The sequence below is a fragment of the Heterocephalus glaber genome, unplaced genomic scaffold (genome assembly GCF_053883595.1).
Source record: "Heterocephalus glaber isolate CG9 unplaced genomic scaffold, H.glaber_assembly_v1.0 deba00001687, whole genome shotgun sequence".
Taxonomy (NCBI): domain Eukaryota; kingdom Metazoa; phylum Chordata; class Mammalia; order Rodentia; family Bathyergidae; genus Heterocephalus; species Heterocephalus glaber.
This window is the reverse complement of record NW_028258412.1, coordinates 10,485,775-10,501,902: the sequence shown is the minus strand read 5'-3', so window position 1 is coordinate 10,501,902 and position 16,128 is coordinate 10,485,775. Positions and strand designations below refer to the sequence as shown.

Genomic DNA, 16,128 nt, shown 5'->3' with positions numbered 1-16,128 from the left:
GTTGGTCTGGGCATCTGGAGTTTTAGAAGCTCCTTAGATGATTCTTACATGCCGTCATGTTTGAGAACCACTGGCTCCTGTATTTTATCCTCATTTCGTCCTCTTCCCGTTCCCCTTCATCTCCCCAAGTAACCATCCTCTGAATTTTGTTGTAGGAACTAAATTTTCCCCTACATTTTTCTCTATTTCAAGGATTAATACGTTTGCTATAAATCCCACAACGACTCTAGAGGGCGCTAGAGGGAAAACCCACACTATCCAGTAACGCACTGGAGGTGGCTTGGGCCTAGCAGTGCACCGTCGTCATGCCCGGTACCGCGGCAACCAGCAGGGGAACGGTTGGCGTTGCTCAAGGGGTACCTGGGAGCTAAGGCGCTGGACTGAGCCGGCTGGGTCGGTGAGTACAGAGCTCGGTTCGAGAGATTCTTCGGAAATTCCAGGGTGCAGAAAAACTAGAATTGAGGGGTTGCTCTGCCAGGGGAGCCCGCATCAAGAGGGTACGCGTAGGGCCCTGCCATAGACCGCCGCGCGCTGGCGGGAACCGGAAGACGCGAGCCCTTGGGGCCTGATCTAGGCTCTTGCGCTCCCTGGTCCCAATACTGTCCTTTATAAGCCTTTTTGTTACAGTTGGGTGTTGGAGCCTGAGATGATTCGACCGGTTCAGGGAAGCAGCCCCTCATGGTGGCTGATCGGGGACTGGAATCTTAAACCTTTTGACTCCTTGTGCAAAGATTTATCCGCCGGCTGCTTTTCAGAGCAAAGAAAAAAGTAGGTTAATCCTGCTACAGGCTTAAAACACAGATCTCACATTTGGCACTAGGACCTTGAGTACTCTTAAATTTGAGATTTTTTTTTTTTTTTTTTGGTACCCCGGATCGAACTCGGGACCTTGCGCTTGCGAAGCAGGCGGCAGCACCACTGAACTAAATCCCCGGCCCAAGTTTGAGATTCTTGATGTTAACACAGCCCTGTCACACATTCCTCAGACTCTGGTCCAAGCACTGATATACTCTGAACAGGAGGGCAGGTCTGAAGTTGGGGAAGAGGTGTCTGGAGTTGAGATTGCTCTGTTCTCAAGGGTCCGGCATTGTCCCCAGAGAACCTGATTCCTTTCTCCAGTGTGTTTCTTTATCTGCCCTCACGGCAGGCCAGATCACTGTCTTGTGTGACGGCCAGGCCAAGCCTTTGCCTGGGGGCTTCCAGAGGCGGACCATTTTGGTCCCAACAGGCAGCCCTTTGCCTATACAGTCTGGGGCTCTGGTCTTGGACTGATCTAAATTTCCAGATCTTTTGTTTCCTCAGCTTCCTGGCTTTGTGATCCTGGGCAAATCGTTTCACCTCTTTGAATCTGAATTTCCTCACTTGCCAAATAATGGGGTGATTTTAAGAATAAGAAAAACAATATATGTTAAGTGCTTGGAGCATACTAATGTCCCTGTTATTTAATGCAGAGCATAAAAGTCCCCAACATGCATAGTCTTGTATTGCTAGACCAATCCTTATCTGTGTAGCATCCCTGATAATGGCTGGTCCACTGCTGAGCACAGTCTGGGTTTATTTAAATTGGTGATTTGCCATCTTGGTGGCAAATTATTTAAGAATGTTGATGCCTCTGCCCCAGTCTAAGGTTTTTATGATTCAGTTGATTGGATTTTTTTTTTTTTTTTTTTCCTACCAGGGATCCAACTCGGGACCTTTAGCCTGGGAGGCAGGTGCCAGAACCACTGAGCTAAATCCCTTGCCCTGACTCAGTTGATTTGGAGCGGAGCCCAGATGTGGGTATTAGAGTTCTACCAGGTGGTTCCTTTTGCAGCCGAAGGGCGAGCTCCATTCTTAAAGAGCTGAGGCCACCTGGTGAGGGTTCCTGGGTTTGCAGTCATTCTTCTCCTAACCATTGCTACTCCACTCAGATGGCACTCCCCACATTGCCTTCCTACTGGTGCAGCCGGAGGCTCCTGGATCAACAGGAAGCACGACACCGACAGCGAGAGCAGGAGGCCCGGCTTCGGCAGCAGTGGGAGCAGAACAGCCATTACTTTAGGATGTCTGATATCTGCAGCTCCAAGCAGGCACAATGGAGCTCCAAGACCTCCTACCATCGGAGGTGATTGTCCATGACTGCCAAGTGGATGGATGTGGGGGGCCGCCTAATGATCAGGGGATGTGGCTTTAAGGGTCCAGTGAGTATGGCTCTATGTTCTCTCGGGATTCACCAGATAGCACGGAGTACCTACACAAAACCCTAGCCTGTCAGTGTCACGCACATAGGATCATTTCTGGGTCATTTTTTTCCCAGCTGGAATTGGAAAAAAAAAAAAAAGAACATCAGTGAAGTAATGCATTCACATTGAAAAATATAAGATGAATCCAGGGATGGTGGCACACACCTGTAATTCCAGCACTCTAGGAGGCTGAAGGAGGATTGCAAGCTTAAGCCCAGCCTAGAAAACTTAGTGAGTTAGCATGACCCTATCTCAAAATAAAGAAATTTAAAAAGGGGCCGGGGATTTAGCTCAGTGGTGCTGCCGCCTGTCGTACAAGGTCCTGAGTTTGATCTCCAGTACCCAAAAAAAGGAAGAAATTTTAAAAGGGCTAGGGATGTGAAGGGCCTTGATTCAGTCTCCAGTAACATACCACACCGCGTGCGTACACATACACACACACACACACACACACACACACACACGTACACATGTGCGCTCGTGAGCTCACCTGCACTCAATAATGCAGAAGTTAATGGGATGCAACCCAGAATCCTTGGAACCTCACATCTCCAAAGAGAACCATAGTGTGGCACATATCCTTCCATATTTCTTTCCCTATTTGTTTTTATGTTTAAATATTTACAAGACTCTTTATAGAAATACATGTAGACACATGGAGGTGAAAAGTGTAACTTTTGGAGTCAGACCTAGATGGAAAGCCTGGCTGATGGTTTGTATCACTTTCTTCATGAATGAACCTCAGTTTCCTCATCAATGAAGCTCAAACCAAACTTAACTTTTGAGGTTAAATAAGTAGTAATATAAAAGCTACCCATATATAGTACCTGGCACATATTAATTGCTCAAAATTAGCTATTACTTTAGCTATATTAGCTTATGTAAGCCTCTTATGTTTTCTTTTTGCAAAACCAAGATTTTCTAATGTGCGTACTGTTCTATGACCTGCTGTCTTCACTTTGGCAGCAAGCGTGGGGAGGAACCTTCCTGTGTCACTGTTAGGATTGGCTTTGCCTCTCACCCATATAGCTGGGAGGGTCACTGCCTGTGGCTATAGCATGAGTGACATGTCATGTGCTCCTCCTCAGCATGCACGCCTATCAGCGAGAGAAGATGAAGGAGGAGAAGAGGAAGAGTCTGCAGGCCCGACGTGAGAGACTCAGGCAACTTATGCTTGAAGAGCAGGACCTGCTGGTCAGGGAGCTGGAGGAGCTGAGGCTGAGCATGAGCTTGAGGGAAAGAAGAATCCGGGAGCGGCATGGGAATCTGAAATCGGCCCGAGAAGAGCAAAGGAAACTGGTAACTGTCAGAGATCTAAGGAGACTGGAGTGGGAGCAACCCCATGCTGTAGGGGTCATTTCCTGGGCACTCTGGTCTGATGGGACATCAGCTAACTCCAGAGCCAGCTGGGAAAAGTGCTTACAAGTCCTGTGTAGGGAGTATGTCTTGTAGGAGTCAGCTGTCTTCTCTTTAGTCCCTAAATCATCACAGCTGATTCCTTTTTCCTGTTCCAGTTCTGTGGTCTCACAAAGGTCTGGGACAGATTTTCTCTTCCAAAATATGTGGAACAGTGAGGCCACTGTGCTTTTTAGCTTGCTGTATCTTTGGGGGGCCCCCTAGAAAGGGCCCATCTGTAGCATCAGATTTTGGCTCCTTTCATCACCGTTCCAAGGGTCATTTGTTAACACCTTCCGGTCTCCTCAGATGCCTGCCTGGCTCGTAGGGCTTCGAGTTCAAGGCAGGCAGATTGGAAGAGCAGTGCAGGGACAGCATGCGAGTGGGGAGCTCTTGGCCTGAGCGGACCTCAACTGTGCATCATACAAAATGTGAATGGAGGGGCGGGGATTTAGCTCAGTGGTGCTGCTGCCTGCCTCGAAAGTGCAAGGTCCTGAGTTCTATCCCCAGTACCCCAAAAACCCCAAAATAAACAAAATGTGAATGGATTTGAAAAGCAACATTAGGCTTTCCTTTTTGTTTTCTTGATAGACTGCTGAACGGCTTTTGTATGAGCACTGGAAACAGAACAACCCAAAGCTTCGAGAGGTGAAAATCAAGAAGCTTCCACTGATTCTCCTGTGTAGATGAAATCATGTTTCCAGGTTTTTAAAACATGAATCTTGTGCTGGGTTGAAACAAGGGAACTTCCAGCTCCCTGAAAAGAGCACCAGGCAGATGACCTGGTGCAGACAAGACTGAGCGGTTCAAGCAGCTGTTTAACAAATGCTAATTTAATACTGCTGCATCTGCACAGGAGGTGTAGTCCTGGTTCTTGAGCTCACCATCTAGGTGGGGAGCCAGAGGTGAAGACTGCAGGTGAGCATGGGGCACTGCCTCCAGCTCAGGTCAGGGAGGAGTCTGAAAGGATGAACCTCACAGCATAGAGGTGAGGAAAGGACCTTCTAGATAGAGGTGACTGCAAGATTCAGGCCTGAGTCATGAAAACAGGGAGTGACAGGTGTCTGTATGAGGGGGGACATCACACGGGGAGGGGGAGTTCCAAGAGCTAAGGGCACAGCGACCCCTCTTGCAGGAAGGTTGAGGCTTCAGAGAAGATGCTGCAGCCTAGCTGGGGATGGAGAAGGCCTCAGCTGGGGTAGCAGGAGGTAGGAAGACAAATCTGCAGGAAGAGGAAGAGAGATGTCTTGCCTTGTAGCGTCATTCAGCAGAGCCAGGCTGGAGGGAGTTAATCCCATTACTGATCATCACTTTCAGCTTAACAGGTTTTTTTTTGGTACCAGGAATTGAACTCGGGACCTTGTCCTTTTGAGGCAGGCACCAGAACCACTAAGCTAAATCCCCTGCCGCTTAACAGCTTTTGTACAAGTTTGGTACCATTACTTTGTCCATAGCTAGACTTAGAAACTACTGGTTGCTGAGTAATGGAGCATCTAGGTCAGTGATGGTGAACCTTTTAGAGATGAGTTCCCAAACCGCAACCCAGAACCCACTTATTTATCACAGAGTGCCCACACTGCAATTAAACCTGAACACTGAGATTTTAGTCGAGGACCAGGCTCTTTCTCAGTTAACATCATATTTTAATATCTTTTGTCTTAAAAGAAAAACAACACACATGCCATAGGTTCGCCACCCCTGATGTAGGTGCTCTTGAGCATTGTGTGGTTAGCACTAACCTGAGGGAAGACCTCTCTCCCTGGCCATCTGCCGGCTTACGTGGGTTCCCCGAAGTCATTTATTCAGAAAAGTATTCTGAACATTCAAGTAAATTACAAATGTTCCCATTTTTAGTTGGGAAAGAAATTTTAAACTAATAAAATTTTCCAAAGAAAAGCTTTGGACTGTGTTGCAATTCATTTTTTTTTTTTGGTACTGGGAATCGAACTCAGAACCTTGCGCTTACGAGGCAGGTGGCAGAACCACTGAATCCCCAGCCCTTAGGATTCATTTTCTAATCCTAAAGATTCTCAAAGCTTATACCTCTTACTAGTAGTTACTAGTCTAGTAACGTCAGACTTGTTGCATCATCTGGCACTGAGAGTGCGTGTGAGCACAGCTGCTGCTTTGCAGGGGGAGTGTTGAGGAGCCAGGCTCAGGGCTGAGCTATTCCATACCAAGCTGTCCAGGGTCCTGGCACAGTAGAACAACCAGAGGTGGCCTTTTGAAACTGCATGTCCATTTCAGTGTCTGCTGACACATTTCCTGCTGAGTCGCAGGGCCACTGGGACAAGAGTTTCTGTTACAGTACCTTGTTCCAACCTGTGAGCTTCCAGTCCTTTGCTTTCTAGTTGACTTGTGTTCAGACTGTATGTGTATGGATCACCCTGCACTCCCTTACTGGCCACCTGGGCCACTCTTGAGTCCTCAGAAAGGGAGGTCACAGTCATGTTCTAGTGGGTGGCACAGAAGGCAGTGTGCTGTCCCCCAAAGTGAGTATGTCTCCCATGAACCTAGGAGGAGGTTAATATTCTTCTCTTTCTCATCTTCAGATTGAGATGGACCTTCACCGGAAACATGTGGTAAACTCCTGGGAAACACAGAAAGAAGAAAAAAAGCAGGTGTGACACATGACTCTGGAAATAGTCCCATATGCAGAGGTGTGAGATTGTCTCCATGTCTGAGTTTGTTTCCTGTCTTCAGTGTTACTGACCCTGGTTGAGGAGCAGGCTCTTTCTCAGTTAACTTGCCATGTGCTAAAAGTGAATGTTTGCTCTTATGCATTTTGGGATCCTAGGTGATCATTTCCTAGGCAGAATAAGGCCAGGTGACCCAGGCTGGTAGGTGATAGGTGGAACACAGGTCTTCAAGGGCATTTTTTAATCACTGGAGTCTTCTCAGGAAATTAGTGTCATAGACTCTGAGCTCTTGCTTGACAGCAGCCCACACCATGCACCTATTGCTTTGCCTCCAGATTCATTCTGCAATGTATTTTTATGACTGGTGGGAAAGGGAGGAAAGCAGACATTCTGGAACCAGGCCCTCCCTTGTGTACCCTTGCCCAGGGTCACAGTGCTGAAGAGGGGCTTGCTGTGGAGCCTGCCTAGGCCCTGTGGCCTGATGAATGGAGGCAGAGAGCTGGGTCTTTGCTGGCTGCACGTTACAGGTATTGACCTCCCAGGTTCATGTGGCCTCTCGTAGCAAGAAGCCACTGAAGAGCGAGAGAACAAGCGGTATGAAAATGAATATGAAGTGGCCCGAAGGGAAGCGATGGAACGGATGAGAGCAGAAGAGGAGAGGAGGCAGCTAGAGGATAAGCTGCAGGCTGAGGCACTCCTGCAGCAGATGGAGGAATTGAAGCTGAAGGAGATGGAGGTGAGCATGAGCCCTGTGGCCACCAAGGCTGCCTCTCTGCAGCTGCTTGTGAGTGTGAAATGGAGATTTAAGCTGCTGGTCCAGGAAGATCGCAGCTGGGGTGGTGATTCTAAGAGCTGCACCAACAGCAGGGTTCTCCTTTTTCTCACATGTTCTCCTGCTCTGCTTCTCCCGTGCTCTTCGGTTGTGTGCCAGGTTCTAGAACACTAAAATTCAGAGATAGTACCTGTCCCAGTAGGTGTGTTTAGAAGTTTGGAGTGTCTTAGAACACAGCTGTCCAGTGCACTGAGCAGGCATGACTTAGTTGCATGATCTAGCACACAGCTCTCCAGTGGCAGCAGATTTTGGTCCAGGAGGCTGTCTTTTGACAACACTATGCTCACTAGTTTCCCTGAGAGGGCTCGTTTTAGAAGCACCTTCCCATTCAGGTGAGGGGGGGCCCCATCTCCGCCTTTGACCTTCCATCCCCTTCCCTTCCCCTGGCCTGAATGTTTTAATAACTACATATTTGGTGCCTACCACTAATTCTGGGTGCTGTAGAGCATGAGCAAATCTTACTCCTGCCTCACCATGGTTGCTGTGTCAGGCAGAGGAGACAGATGTTAAGTATGCTGAGTGTGGACCATCACAGGAAGGCCATGGGGCCAGGAAAGGAGCTTACAAGAAGTGGCTCAGCTGAGATGAGACAAACAAGGAGCTGAGAGCCCCAGAGATGGAGGGGATCATGAGCACCATGGTAGCCAGGGCATCTTTGGGTAGTGCCTGCCCAAAATGGAGATGAACAGATCGATTGTCACCATCTCAGTCTTGTTTACCATTGTAACCACAGGCGACCAAACTGAAAAAGGAGCAGGAGAATCTGTTGAAGCAGCAGTGGGAGCTGGAGAGGCTAGAGGAGGAGAGGAAGCAGATGGCAGCTCTACGGCAAAGGGCAGAGCTGGGGTATGTGTGGTATGCTCCACCCTTCACAGGCGGGCTGGCCTCTTACCTTCCCTGACTTGCACTGGGCTCCCTGGAACTACAGAGGATGCGGCCTGGAGTGAGAGCTGTCTCACCACCATTCAATTCCTTGTAAGGTACTGAAGGCAGCCTGCGGTTTGCTCATTTTTAGGCGCTTTTTGAGACATCAGTATAATGCACAGCTCAACAGACGCACACAGCAGATCAAAGAGGAACTGGTGAGTCTGAACAGACCTCTTGAGAAAAAGGATTTTCCACTGCTCTGTATGTAGTACATTCTCGGCAGAATTAAAAATAGTGAAGGGTAGGGGAGTGGGGAGATGCTGGTCAAAGGGTACAGACTTCCAGTTATAAGATGAATAAATCTAGAGATCTAATGTATAGTTAATACGTACTGTGTACTTGCAGGGCAAAGGTGAGGCTCAGTGGTACAGCACATGCTTAACAGGTACAGGGCCCTAGCTTCAGTCTCCAGCACTGCTTAAAAAATACATCTGCTACGAAAGGAGACCTTGGGCCAGGGATTTAGCTCAGTGGTTCTGGCGCCTTCCTCGCAAGTGAAAGGTCCGGAGTTTGATGCCTGATACCAAAAAAAAATCCCCAAAACAACAGAAAGGAGACCTTAACTGTTCTTGCCGCAAAAAAAAGTGTGTGAGTTGATGCATATGTTAATTAGCTTTACTGCAGTAATCATTTCAGTGTATATATGTGTCACAACATTAAATTAGCTGGGCATGGTGGTATATGTTTGTAATCCCAGCTACGTGGGAGGCTGAGGCAGCCTCATGGATCGTAAGTTCCAGCTCAGCCTGGGCAACCTGGCAAGACTCTCAATAACAGAATAATAAAATAGGGGCTGGGAGTGTAGTTCAGTGATAGAGCTCCCTGGTTTTGATCCATAGTACCATACACGCATAAAACATTATATTTCAAGAAAGCTATTAATTAAAAACACAAAGTGAGATTCCTTGTGCAGCCTCCTCTGTCAGAGACGTATGTTTAGTGCATCATCTGCTAGATATATTTACCTAGGCATACTTATAGCAAAGGGTTTCCCACCCTTTGTGGTTTTGGTTTGGTTTGGTTTGGTTTGGTTTGGTTTTTTTAAACTGGGTTTTGCTCTGTAGTTCAGGCTGGCCTTGAACTCACAGCCGTCCTCCTGCCTCAGCCTCCTGAGTGCTGAGATTACAGGTGTGTACCACTACATCTGCTTCCTTTTGGTTTTTAAATGTAATTGAAGTTGCAGTCCTCAGCTTATCTAACAGTACCTCCATAAGTTTTTTTTTTTGGTACCGGGGATCGAACTCGGGACCTTGCATTTGTGAGGCAGAAGGCAGAACCACTGAGCTAAATCCCCAGCCTACCTCAGTTATTTAAAAGATGCATTCCTTAGCATATCTAACAGTACCTCTAAAATTAAAAAAAAATTTTTTTTTTAACGATTAGGTTTTTGTTTGTATTTTACAGTACTGGGGATTGAACCCAGAGCCTTTGTGCTGAACTATGTCCTCAGCTCTTTTTATTTTTTACTTTGAGACAAAGTCTTGCTAAGACAGTTGGCCGCCCAGATTGGGCTCAGACTTTGATCCTCCTGCCTTAGCCTCCCAGAGTGCTGGGATTGCAGGTGTGTGCTTTCATGCAAAGCTAAGATCAGTATATTAAAATCGAATTTTTAAAAGCCATTCAGTGTTGGGGCTGGGGATTCAGCACAGTGGTTCCGCCGCCTGCCTCGCAAGCTCAAGGACGCGAGCTCGATCCCCAGTACCAAAAAAAAAAAAAAAAAAAAAAAAAAGCCATTCAGTGTTCCTGTTAGATATTTTAATGAGCAACCTCGTGACTTGCAAACCGGTATTTTTCCAACCACCCCTGCTTGCTCTGGTCAGAGCAGACCACTAGGTGGCAGCATCACATCGTTCCTGATGTGCAGATTTTCCCCTCAGCACATCTTTTCCTCCTATATACTGTTCTGTTCTGTTCTGTGTGTGTGTGTGTGTGTGCGCGTGCGTGCGTGTGTGCATGCGTGGCCAGTCTGAACGGGCCAGTCTGAATGGACAGCATGGCATTTGGGTTGTTTCTAGTTTTTTCCTCTCCCATTAAAGCTGCAGAGATCAGTTGGTGTACCTATCTTTGTGCATCTGTGTCACTATAGACTATCTTCTCAGATTCTCAGATGTGGAACTGCTGCCAGGTGTATTCCAAAAGCTGTGCTATCAGATGTGCCCAAGGCTGTAGGGGCACAGGGTGGTGGGGAGGGGCTCTCCCTGTAGTCGGAGAAACGCTCCTTGCCTGTGCAGTGCGTTAGCCATCCCTGCGTGAGTCTGTTCTGGAGAGTCCGACACCATCCCTCCCTGTCCTGACAGCGTGGAGGCCCTGAGTGTCTGCCTCCTTGTGTGGGCAGAAGGGCGGTTCCTCTGGAGGGGAGGGGCTCGCATGTCCACACCGGTTCCCCTAGGAAGCGGACAGGCGGATCCTGCAGGCGCTCCTGGAGAAGGAGGACGAGGAGCAGCGCGTCCATGTGGCCCGTCGGGAGCAGGCTGTGGCTGACGCGGCCCACATGAAGCAGGTCATTGAGGAGCAGCTGCGGCTGGAGAGGGCGCGCGAGGCCGAGCTGCAGGTGCTATTGAGGTGAGAGGTGGCTGCTGCCTGATCAGAGGCTCCTGCCCTTTGTTTTGGGATCTTGAAATGCCTCTCAGGTCACCATGAGGGCCACCTCTGTTAATGAAACATCATCCTTCCTAATTTGTCTGTAATTCCCAGCAGCAGGTCTTTGCTAATGGATGTGTTTCCTTTAAGTTGTTTGAGATAGAAATTGTTATGGTTTATTTAGCCTACTGATCTGTTCATCAAAAATCCTAGAAATATGAAAGGAAATTATTCCAAATTATGGAGATGTTGAATGCCTCTTGGGTCTGTAAAAACAGATCTGGTACTTTTTAAAAATATATTTTTGTGACAGGGTCTTGTGTTGTCCAGGCTGGTCTTGAACTCCTGAACTCAAATGATCCTCATGCCTCAGTCTCCAAGTAGTTGGGACTAGAGGTGCATACAGCTGCTGCTGCAGCACTCAACTTGAGGCCTAAGAGTTAATCTAGTAGACTGAAGTAATCCTGTACCAGGCAACATACATTGAGGCTTATGGAGCCAGGTACTGTGCTGAGTCTGGACAGTCGTCACTGGGTCCAGCCAAGTGGTAGGTGTGTGGGACCAGGAGACTCGGGGAGGGTACCTGGCTGCCGCAGAGTGAGCTAGCAGCGACTCCAGGTATGTGGGGACAGGGCTCAGGCACCGGTGCTGTCCTCCTCTCCAGGTTTCATCACCTCAGTGTTAAATGGCTGCAGTGCAAGTAGGCATGTGTGCTTTTTCTAAGGGGAGGAGGTATGAAAAGGTAACTGAAGATATGTTGTATAGCGACACTTCCTAGGAGTGTCGTCCTTACCTGTTAGCTTTAGCATATTTTTTTTATGACTTAACTTTTTTTTTTTTTTTGGTATCAGGATCGAACTCGGGACCTTATGCTTGCAAGGCAGGCACAGTGCCACTGAGCCAAATCCCCGGCTTGCACTAACTTTTTTTTTTTGGTACTGGGGATCAAACTTGGGACCTTGCACTTGTGAGGCAGGCTGTGGAACCACTGAGCTAAATCCCCGGCCTGCACTAACTTTTTAAAGCTAACAGGTTGGGCCAGGGATTTAGCTCAGTGGCACCATGCCTGCCTCACAAGCATAAGGTCCCGAGTTTGATCCCCAGTACCACAGATAGATAGATAGATAGATAGATAGATAGATAGATAGATAGATAGATAGATAGATAGATAGATAGTGCAGGTGTGTTTACTTGAAGGTTGGCCCACAGGAGATGGGCGCTTTGGAACCATGTGTTGTCTGGTTCCCTCCCTGCCATCAGTGGTGGTAAGGAGCCTGTCATCTGTTTGTGTTTGCCCAGGGAGGAGGCCAAGGAGATGTGGGAAAAGAGAGAGGCCGAGTGGGCCCGGGAGCAGAGCGCACGGGACAGACTGATGTGCGAGGTAATCCCAGCTCAGACAGACACTGGGGTCGGTGGTCGCATACTGGCCCTGCACATGTTCTGGGAACGGTCTCCTCTGGCTATTTTAAATGAGGTTTAAAAATCATCGTAAAAGGAATATAAGCTTATTAAGAAGGGATTCAGAAGTACAGAAAGTGAAAATGGTAGCGCATTTGCCTACCATGCACAAGGTCCTGGGCTTGATCCCCAGTATCACAAAAGCAAAAACAAGGGAAGGAAGGAGAAAGAAAAGAAACAGTAAAAGTCATCCAGAGCCCCACCCCCCACAGCCACTGTTACTTTACTTCCACTCTTCTGTTCCTTTGCAGGACATCTTTCCTACATAGACTCTCTCATACTTTCTTAGATTTGAGTTCTGGCTTTTTAACATACTAATACATCTTGGAAGAACCATGTCGATGGCATCATCACGAGGATACACACGGTTTGCTTTTCCAGTCCCTTCTTGTGGGTATTTGGATTTTTAAAATTTTGAGCCATTATAAGAAATACTTTGAGGGCCAGGGATTTAGCTCAGTGGTTCTGCTGCCTGCCTCGAAAGCACAAGGACCCGAGTTCGATCCCCGGTACCAAAAAAAACACAAAACTTTGAGGGCCAGGGATGCAGTTCGGCGGCGCCACGACTGCCTGGCAAGTGCAAGGTCCTGAGTTCAATCCCCAGTACCAGGAGGAAAAACACTCCAGGGAGCATCTAGTGTGTGAGGGTTCTCCCTTCTGAGGACATGAGGACACACTCCTTGGGGTAGATGAGCAGAAGTGAGCCAGACAGCATGTGTGGAAGACACCCCACAGCAGAGCAGTCTGCAGGGAGAGCCTTTTACCCCTGCGGTGGAAGCCACTGTCAGAGTGGCTCAGAAGTGGAAAACATGGTGTGCCTGCCAGTGGGCTACATTTTGAAACCCACAGGAAGTTGGGCCCCAATTGGTGATTTCTCACTTTTTTGTTTTTATTTAGTGAGACAGGGTCTCCATATGCTTATAGATAAGGCTGGCTGTGAATGCTCTGTGTAGTCCAGGCTGGCCTTGAACTGGAAGTGATCTTCCTGCCTCAGCCTCCCAAGTGCTGGGATTACAGGCATGTGTCATCACACCCAGCTGATTTTTACTTTTGTGCTTCCCCCATGGCTTTTGATTTTCCCCATTTAAATCCTACACCCCCAATCATGGCCACTTTATGTGTCCCCTCCTGAGAACATAGCTGTTGGCCAGCTGGTTCCCAAGTCCTGGCTATGGTCTGGGCTGGTGGTGGGACATCATCCCAAACACAGCAGGCTTCTGCCACTTGGAGCAGTAGATTTAAATCCAGAAGTTCAGGAGGATGACCCAGACACCTCTTGTCATCTGTGAGACTTCTGGTGGTTTTCTTTTTTTGGAACCCATTGATAGGTGAGGCTCTAAGGTTCTCTGTCCTTGCTTGCATGGAGGATTCCAGCTTGAGTCCTTTGCCACTGTTGGCACTCAGCCGTCTCCCCGTAACACCCAACCTGCTTTTGGTGTGTGTCGGGTGCCTCTTGTACACGGATACATCAACTGGCCAAGTCCCGTAGTTCAGCTGGCCTGTGCATAGTGGCCAGAGGCCAAGGACCAGGCTGGGTCTTGGTGTAGTTTCATCCCATCTCAGGCTCTGTGATCAAACTGAAATCTTCCTTTTCCTGTTTGAGGACAGGTTCTGACTGAGAGGCAAAAACAAATACAAGAAAAGATTGAGCAGAACCGACGGGCACAAGAGGAATCCCTAAAGCACAGGGAGCAACTCATTCAAAATCTTGAGGAGGCGAGAGAGTCAGCACGGCAGGCGAAAGAGGAGGATGAAGAACTGAAGTCCGCCAGGAAGCAGGAGCTGGAAGCCCAGGTGGGGCTGAGTCTGAGGGCAGAGGCAGCATCAGCACAAGTCAGGATGAGAGGCCCTTGACTCAGTGCTACCATGCCCAGACCCTCTTGACTGGGGGGTCATACTTCGATCCAGGTCCCTTACCTCTGGTGGGCATCAGGCCGGCATTGCTGTTTCTCTTTATGCTGTCTCCATAAAGAGACTATGCTTTATGCTTCTCTTTATGCTGTCTGCATCTGTAAGCAGTTGGTTCACTGGGCCACGATGGGTAACCAGAATGTTCTCCCAGACACATGCCACCTTCCAGCACCACCACATGGCCATTTGTAGTTCACTGAGCTCCCTTTCCATTTCCAGTACCTGTCATCACTGTCCCTTAGCTCTTCCTCCAGCACAGCGAGGACCGCAGGCATCCCTTCTGCCCAGGACCTCGTCTCAGGTTACTTTGTCCTTGGTGACCAGGTTGCAGAGCGTCAGCTGCAGGCGTGGGAAATGGACCAGCAGGCAGAGGAGGAGGAGGAGGAAGCCAGGCAGGCAGAGAAGCTCTCAGACACTCTGCTGCAGAAGGAGGCCAAGATCGTGGCCGAGCAGGGCTACCGGCCCAAGGTAGGTGCTGGCCAGGTGATGGGCCACCACAGCCCTGGGCATGGCTCTACTCTCCGTCTTGGTCCTTCCTTGCTTCTCTTCACTTGTATTTTTCTCATTAGACTGGTAGGCAGCCTCAGCACAGGGTCAGTTCAGTCCTGGATGAGCTTTAAGTAGTCCTCGAGGTGATTTTGCTGTTGCTGCTGCTGCACCTCAAAGACCAAGTCCTGACGAGTGAGCAGTGTCCCCAACCACCCTGTTTGAGGACAAGGAGCACTCTAAGAAGAGCTGTGGCCACAGCCAGTGAAAGGTGACAGTGGGCCAGGTCCCAGCTGCTCATCAGTGAAGCCAGGAGGCCCACTTGCCTGCCTCTTGACCTGTCCCCTCTGGCTGATCCTCTCCTCCCCTCCTGTGCATGTTTCTTTCCCTGGCTCTTGAGGTTCTTGAGTGACCCTTTCGGATAGCACCATGGGGAGCTCAGAGAGGCAAAGACTATTGCGCCTCCTCTGAGGGTGCTGGTGACTGGGGCTAATGGAGAGCCTTAGCCTACCTTTACCCAGGGGCCCCTGGGACTCTAGGGTGCATCCTCCAGGAAAATGTGCTGCAGAGAAAGAGGGCTGGAAGCTTCATGGTCAGGTAACTAGAGAACCGAGTGGAAAAGCAGGTCCTCTGTTTGTCTTAGAATGTTAACGCCCTAATACACAGGGCTCAGAGGTGCGGGGAACAGCATTTTCTAATCTCCCTTGAGCATGGTGCAGTGAGTGTCTCAGGGTCAGGGTTTCAGGGTTTCATAGAGCATGTAGGAAAATGTTTCTTAGGGCAAGTTATAAAAGGCCTCATTTATAGCTTAGGATGAAAGCTTTTTCGGCTGTAAGTCAAAGTCATCATTTATATCGTGCTTTAAGCTCTTAATTAAAATGAGGCTAAGTCCTAATGTTTCAGAGACTAACTGATCTGATCAGTTCTTTTTTCTTTTCTCAGCCTTATGGACATCCCAGAATTGCTTGGGACTGACTTCTTTGGTATCCTAAGCACAGAGACAGATGCTTAGTCCTTTGACACAAAGCCACCAGATACTCGTGCAGTGACCCAATTGTGCACCAGACAACTGTGCAGTGTTTGCTGATGACCCCTGGCCAGGTATATGACCAAGTGCACTGATGGCCTGGCCAGATGACAAGGTGCTGTGGACGTGCAGCACTGGGAGTGGCCCTTTCCTGCCTTTCTCATCCAAGACAAGTTCCTTTTAGGCTCATGTTTACAGTGCTGTCAAACAGTCCTGTATTTATAAGTAATGCAGGGGTGTAGATGGATACTAAAAGGTACAAGTTGTATTCCATGACAAATACGTGGTTTCCTGATGTCAACCTCTTCATGAAGACTCTGGCTAGAGATGGGAAGGAAGTTTTGTTTTGTTGGCTTTTTTTTCTCAATGCTGTAGATTGAACCCACAGCTTTGTGCCTATTAGGCAAGTACTCACTGAGCTATGTCCTCAGCCCAGTTTTTCAGTTTTTAAAATTGCCCTTTAAATTAAACTATTCTAGGCCCGGGGATTTAGCTCAATAGTTCCACTGCCTGCCTCCCAAGCGCAAGGTCCTGAGTTTGATCCCCAATACCAAAAAAATAAAAAAATAAAAAATAAAATAAAATAAATTAAAAATATTCTATTGAAAACAAACTTGGAGGTCCTGCATTTTATTTCAAGTTTACTCAATT

General features: G+C 48.4%; 1 protein-coding gene across 6 annotated transcripts; it reads left to right on the top strand.

Annotated features, from left to right (window-relative positions):
• Nucleotides 1–226: 226 nt before the first annotated feature.
• On the top strand, nt 227–16,090 carry Tchp (trichoplein keratin filament binding). 6 transcript variants are annotated; one of them, XM_087198359.1, is made up of 14 exons: nt 249–397; nt 1,679–1,775; nt 1,946–2,104; nt 3,311–3,521; nt 4,209–4,265; nt 6,170–6,238; nt 6,819–6,992; nt 7,822–7,934; nt 8,104–8,170; nt 10,405–10,577; nt 11,895–11,976; nt 13,662–13,847; nt 14,289–14,432; nt 15,393–16,090. In XM_087198359.1, the coding sequence occupies exons 3-14, from the start codon at nt 2,043–2,045 to the stop codon at nt 15,423–15,425; spliced, it is 1,371 nt and encodes a 456-aa protein (XP_087054485.1). In that variant the 5' UTR covers nt 249–397; nt 1,679–1,775; nt 1,946–2,042; the 3' UTR covers nt 15,426–16,090. The 6 variants fall into 6 exon arrangements, with proteins under 6 accessions (XP_012927161.1, XP_087054485.1, XP_012927158.1 ...); XM_013071704.3 differs by having other exon boundaries at nt 1,911–2,104; XM_004843602.4 differs by lacking the exon at nt 1,679–1,775 and having other exon boundaries at nt 250–397; nt 1,911–2,104.
• The last annotated feature ends 38 nt before the right edge of the window (nt 16,091–16,128 follow it).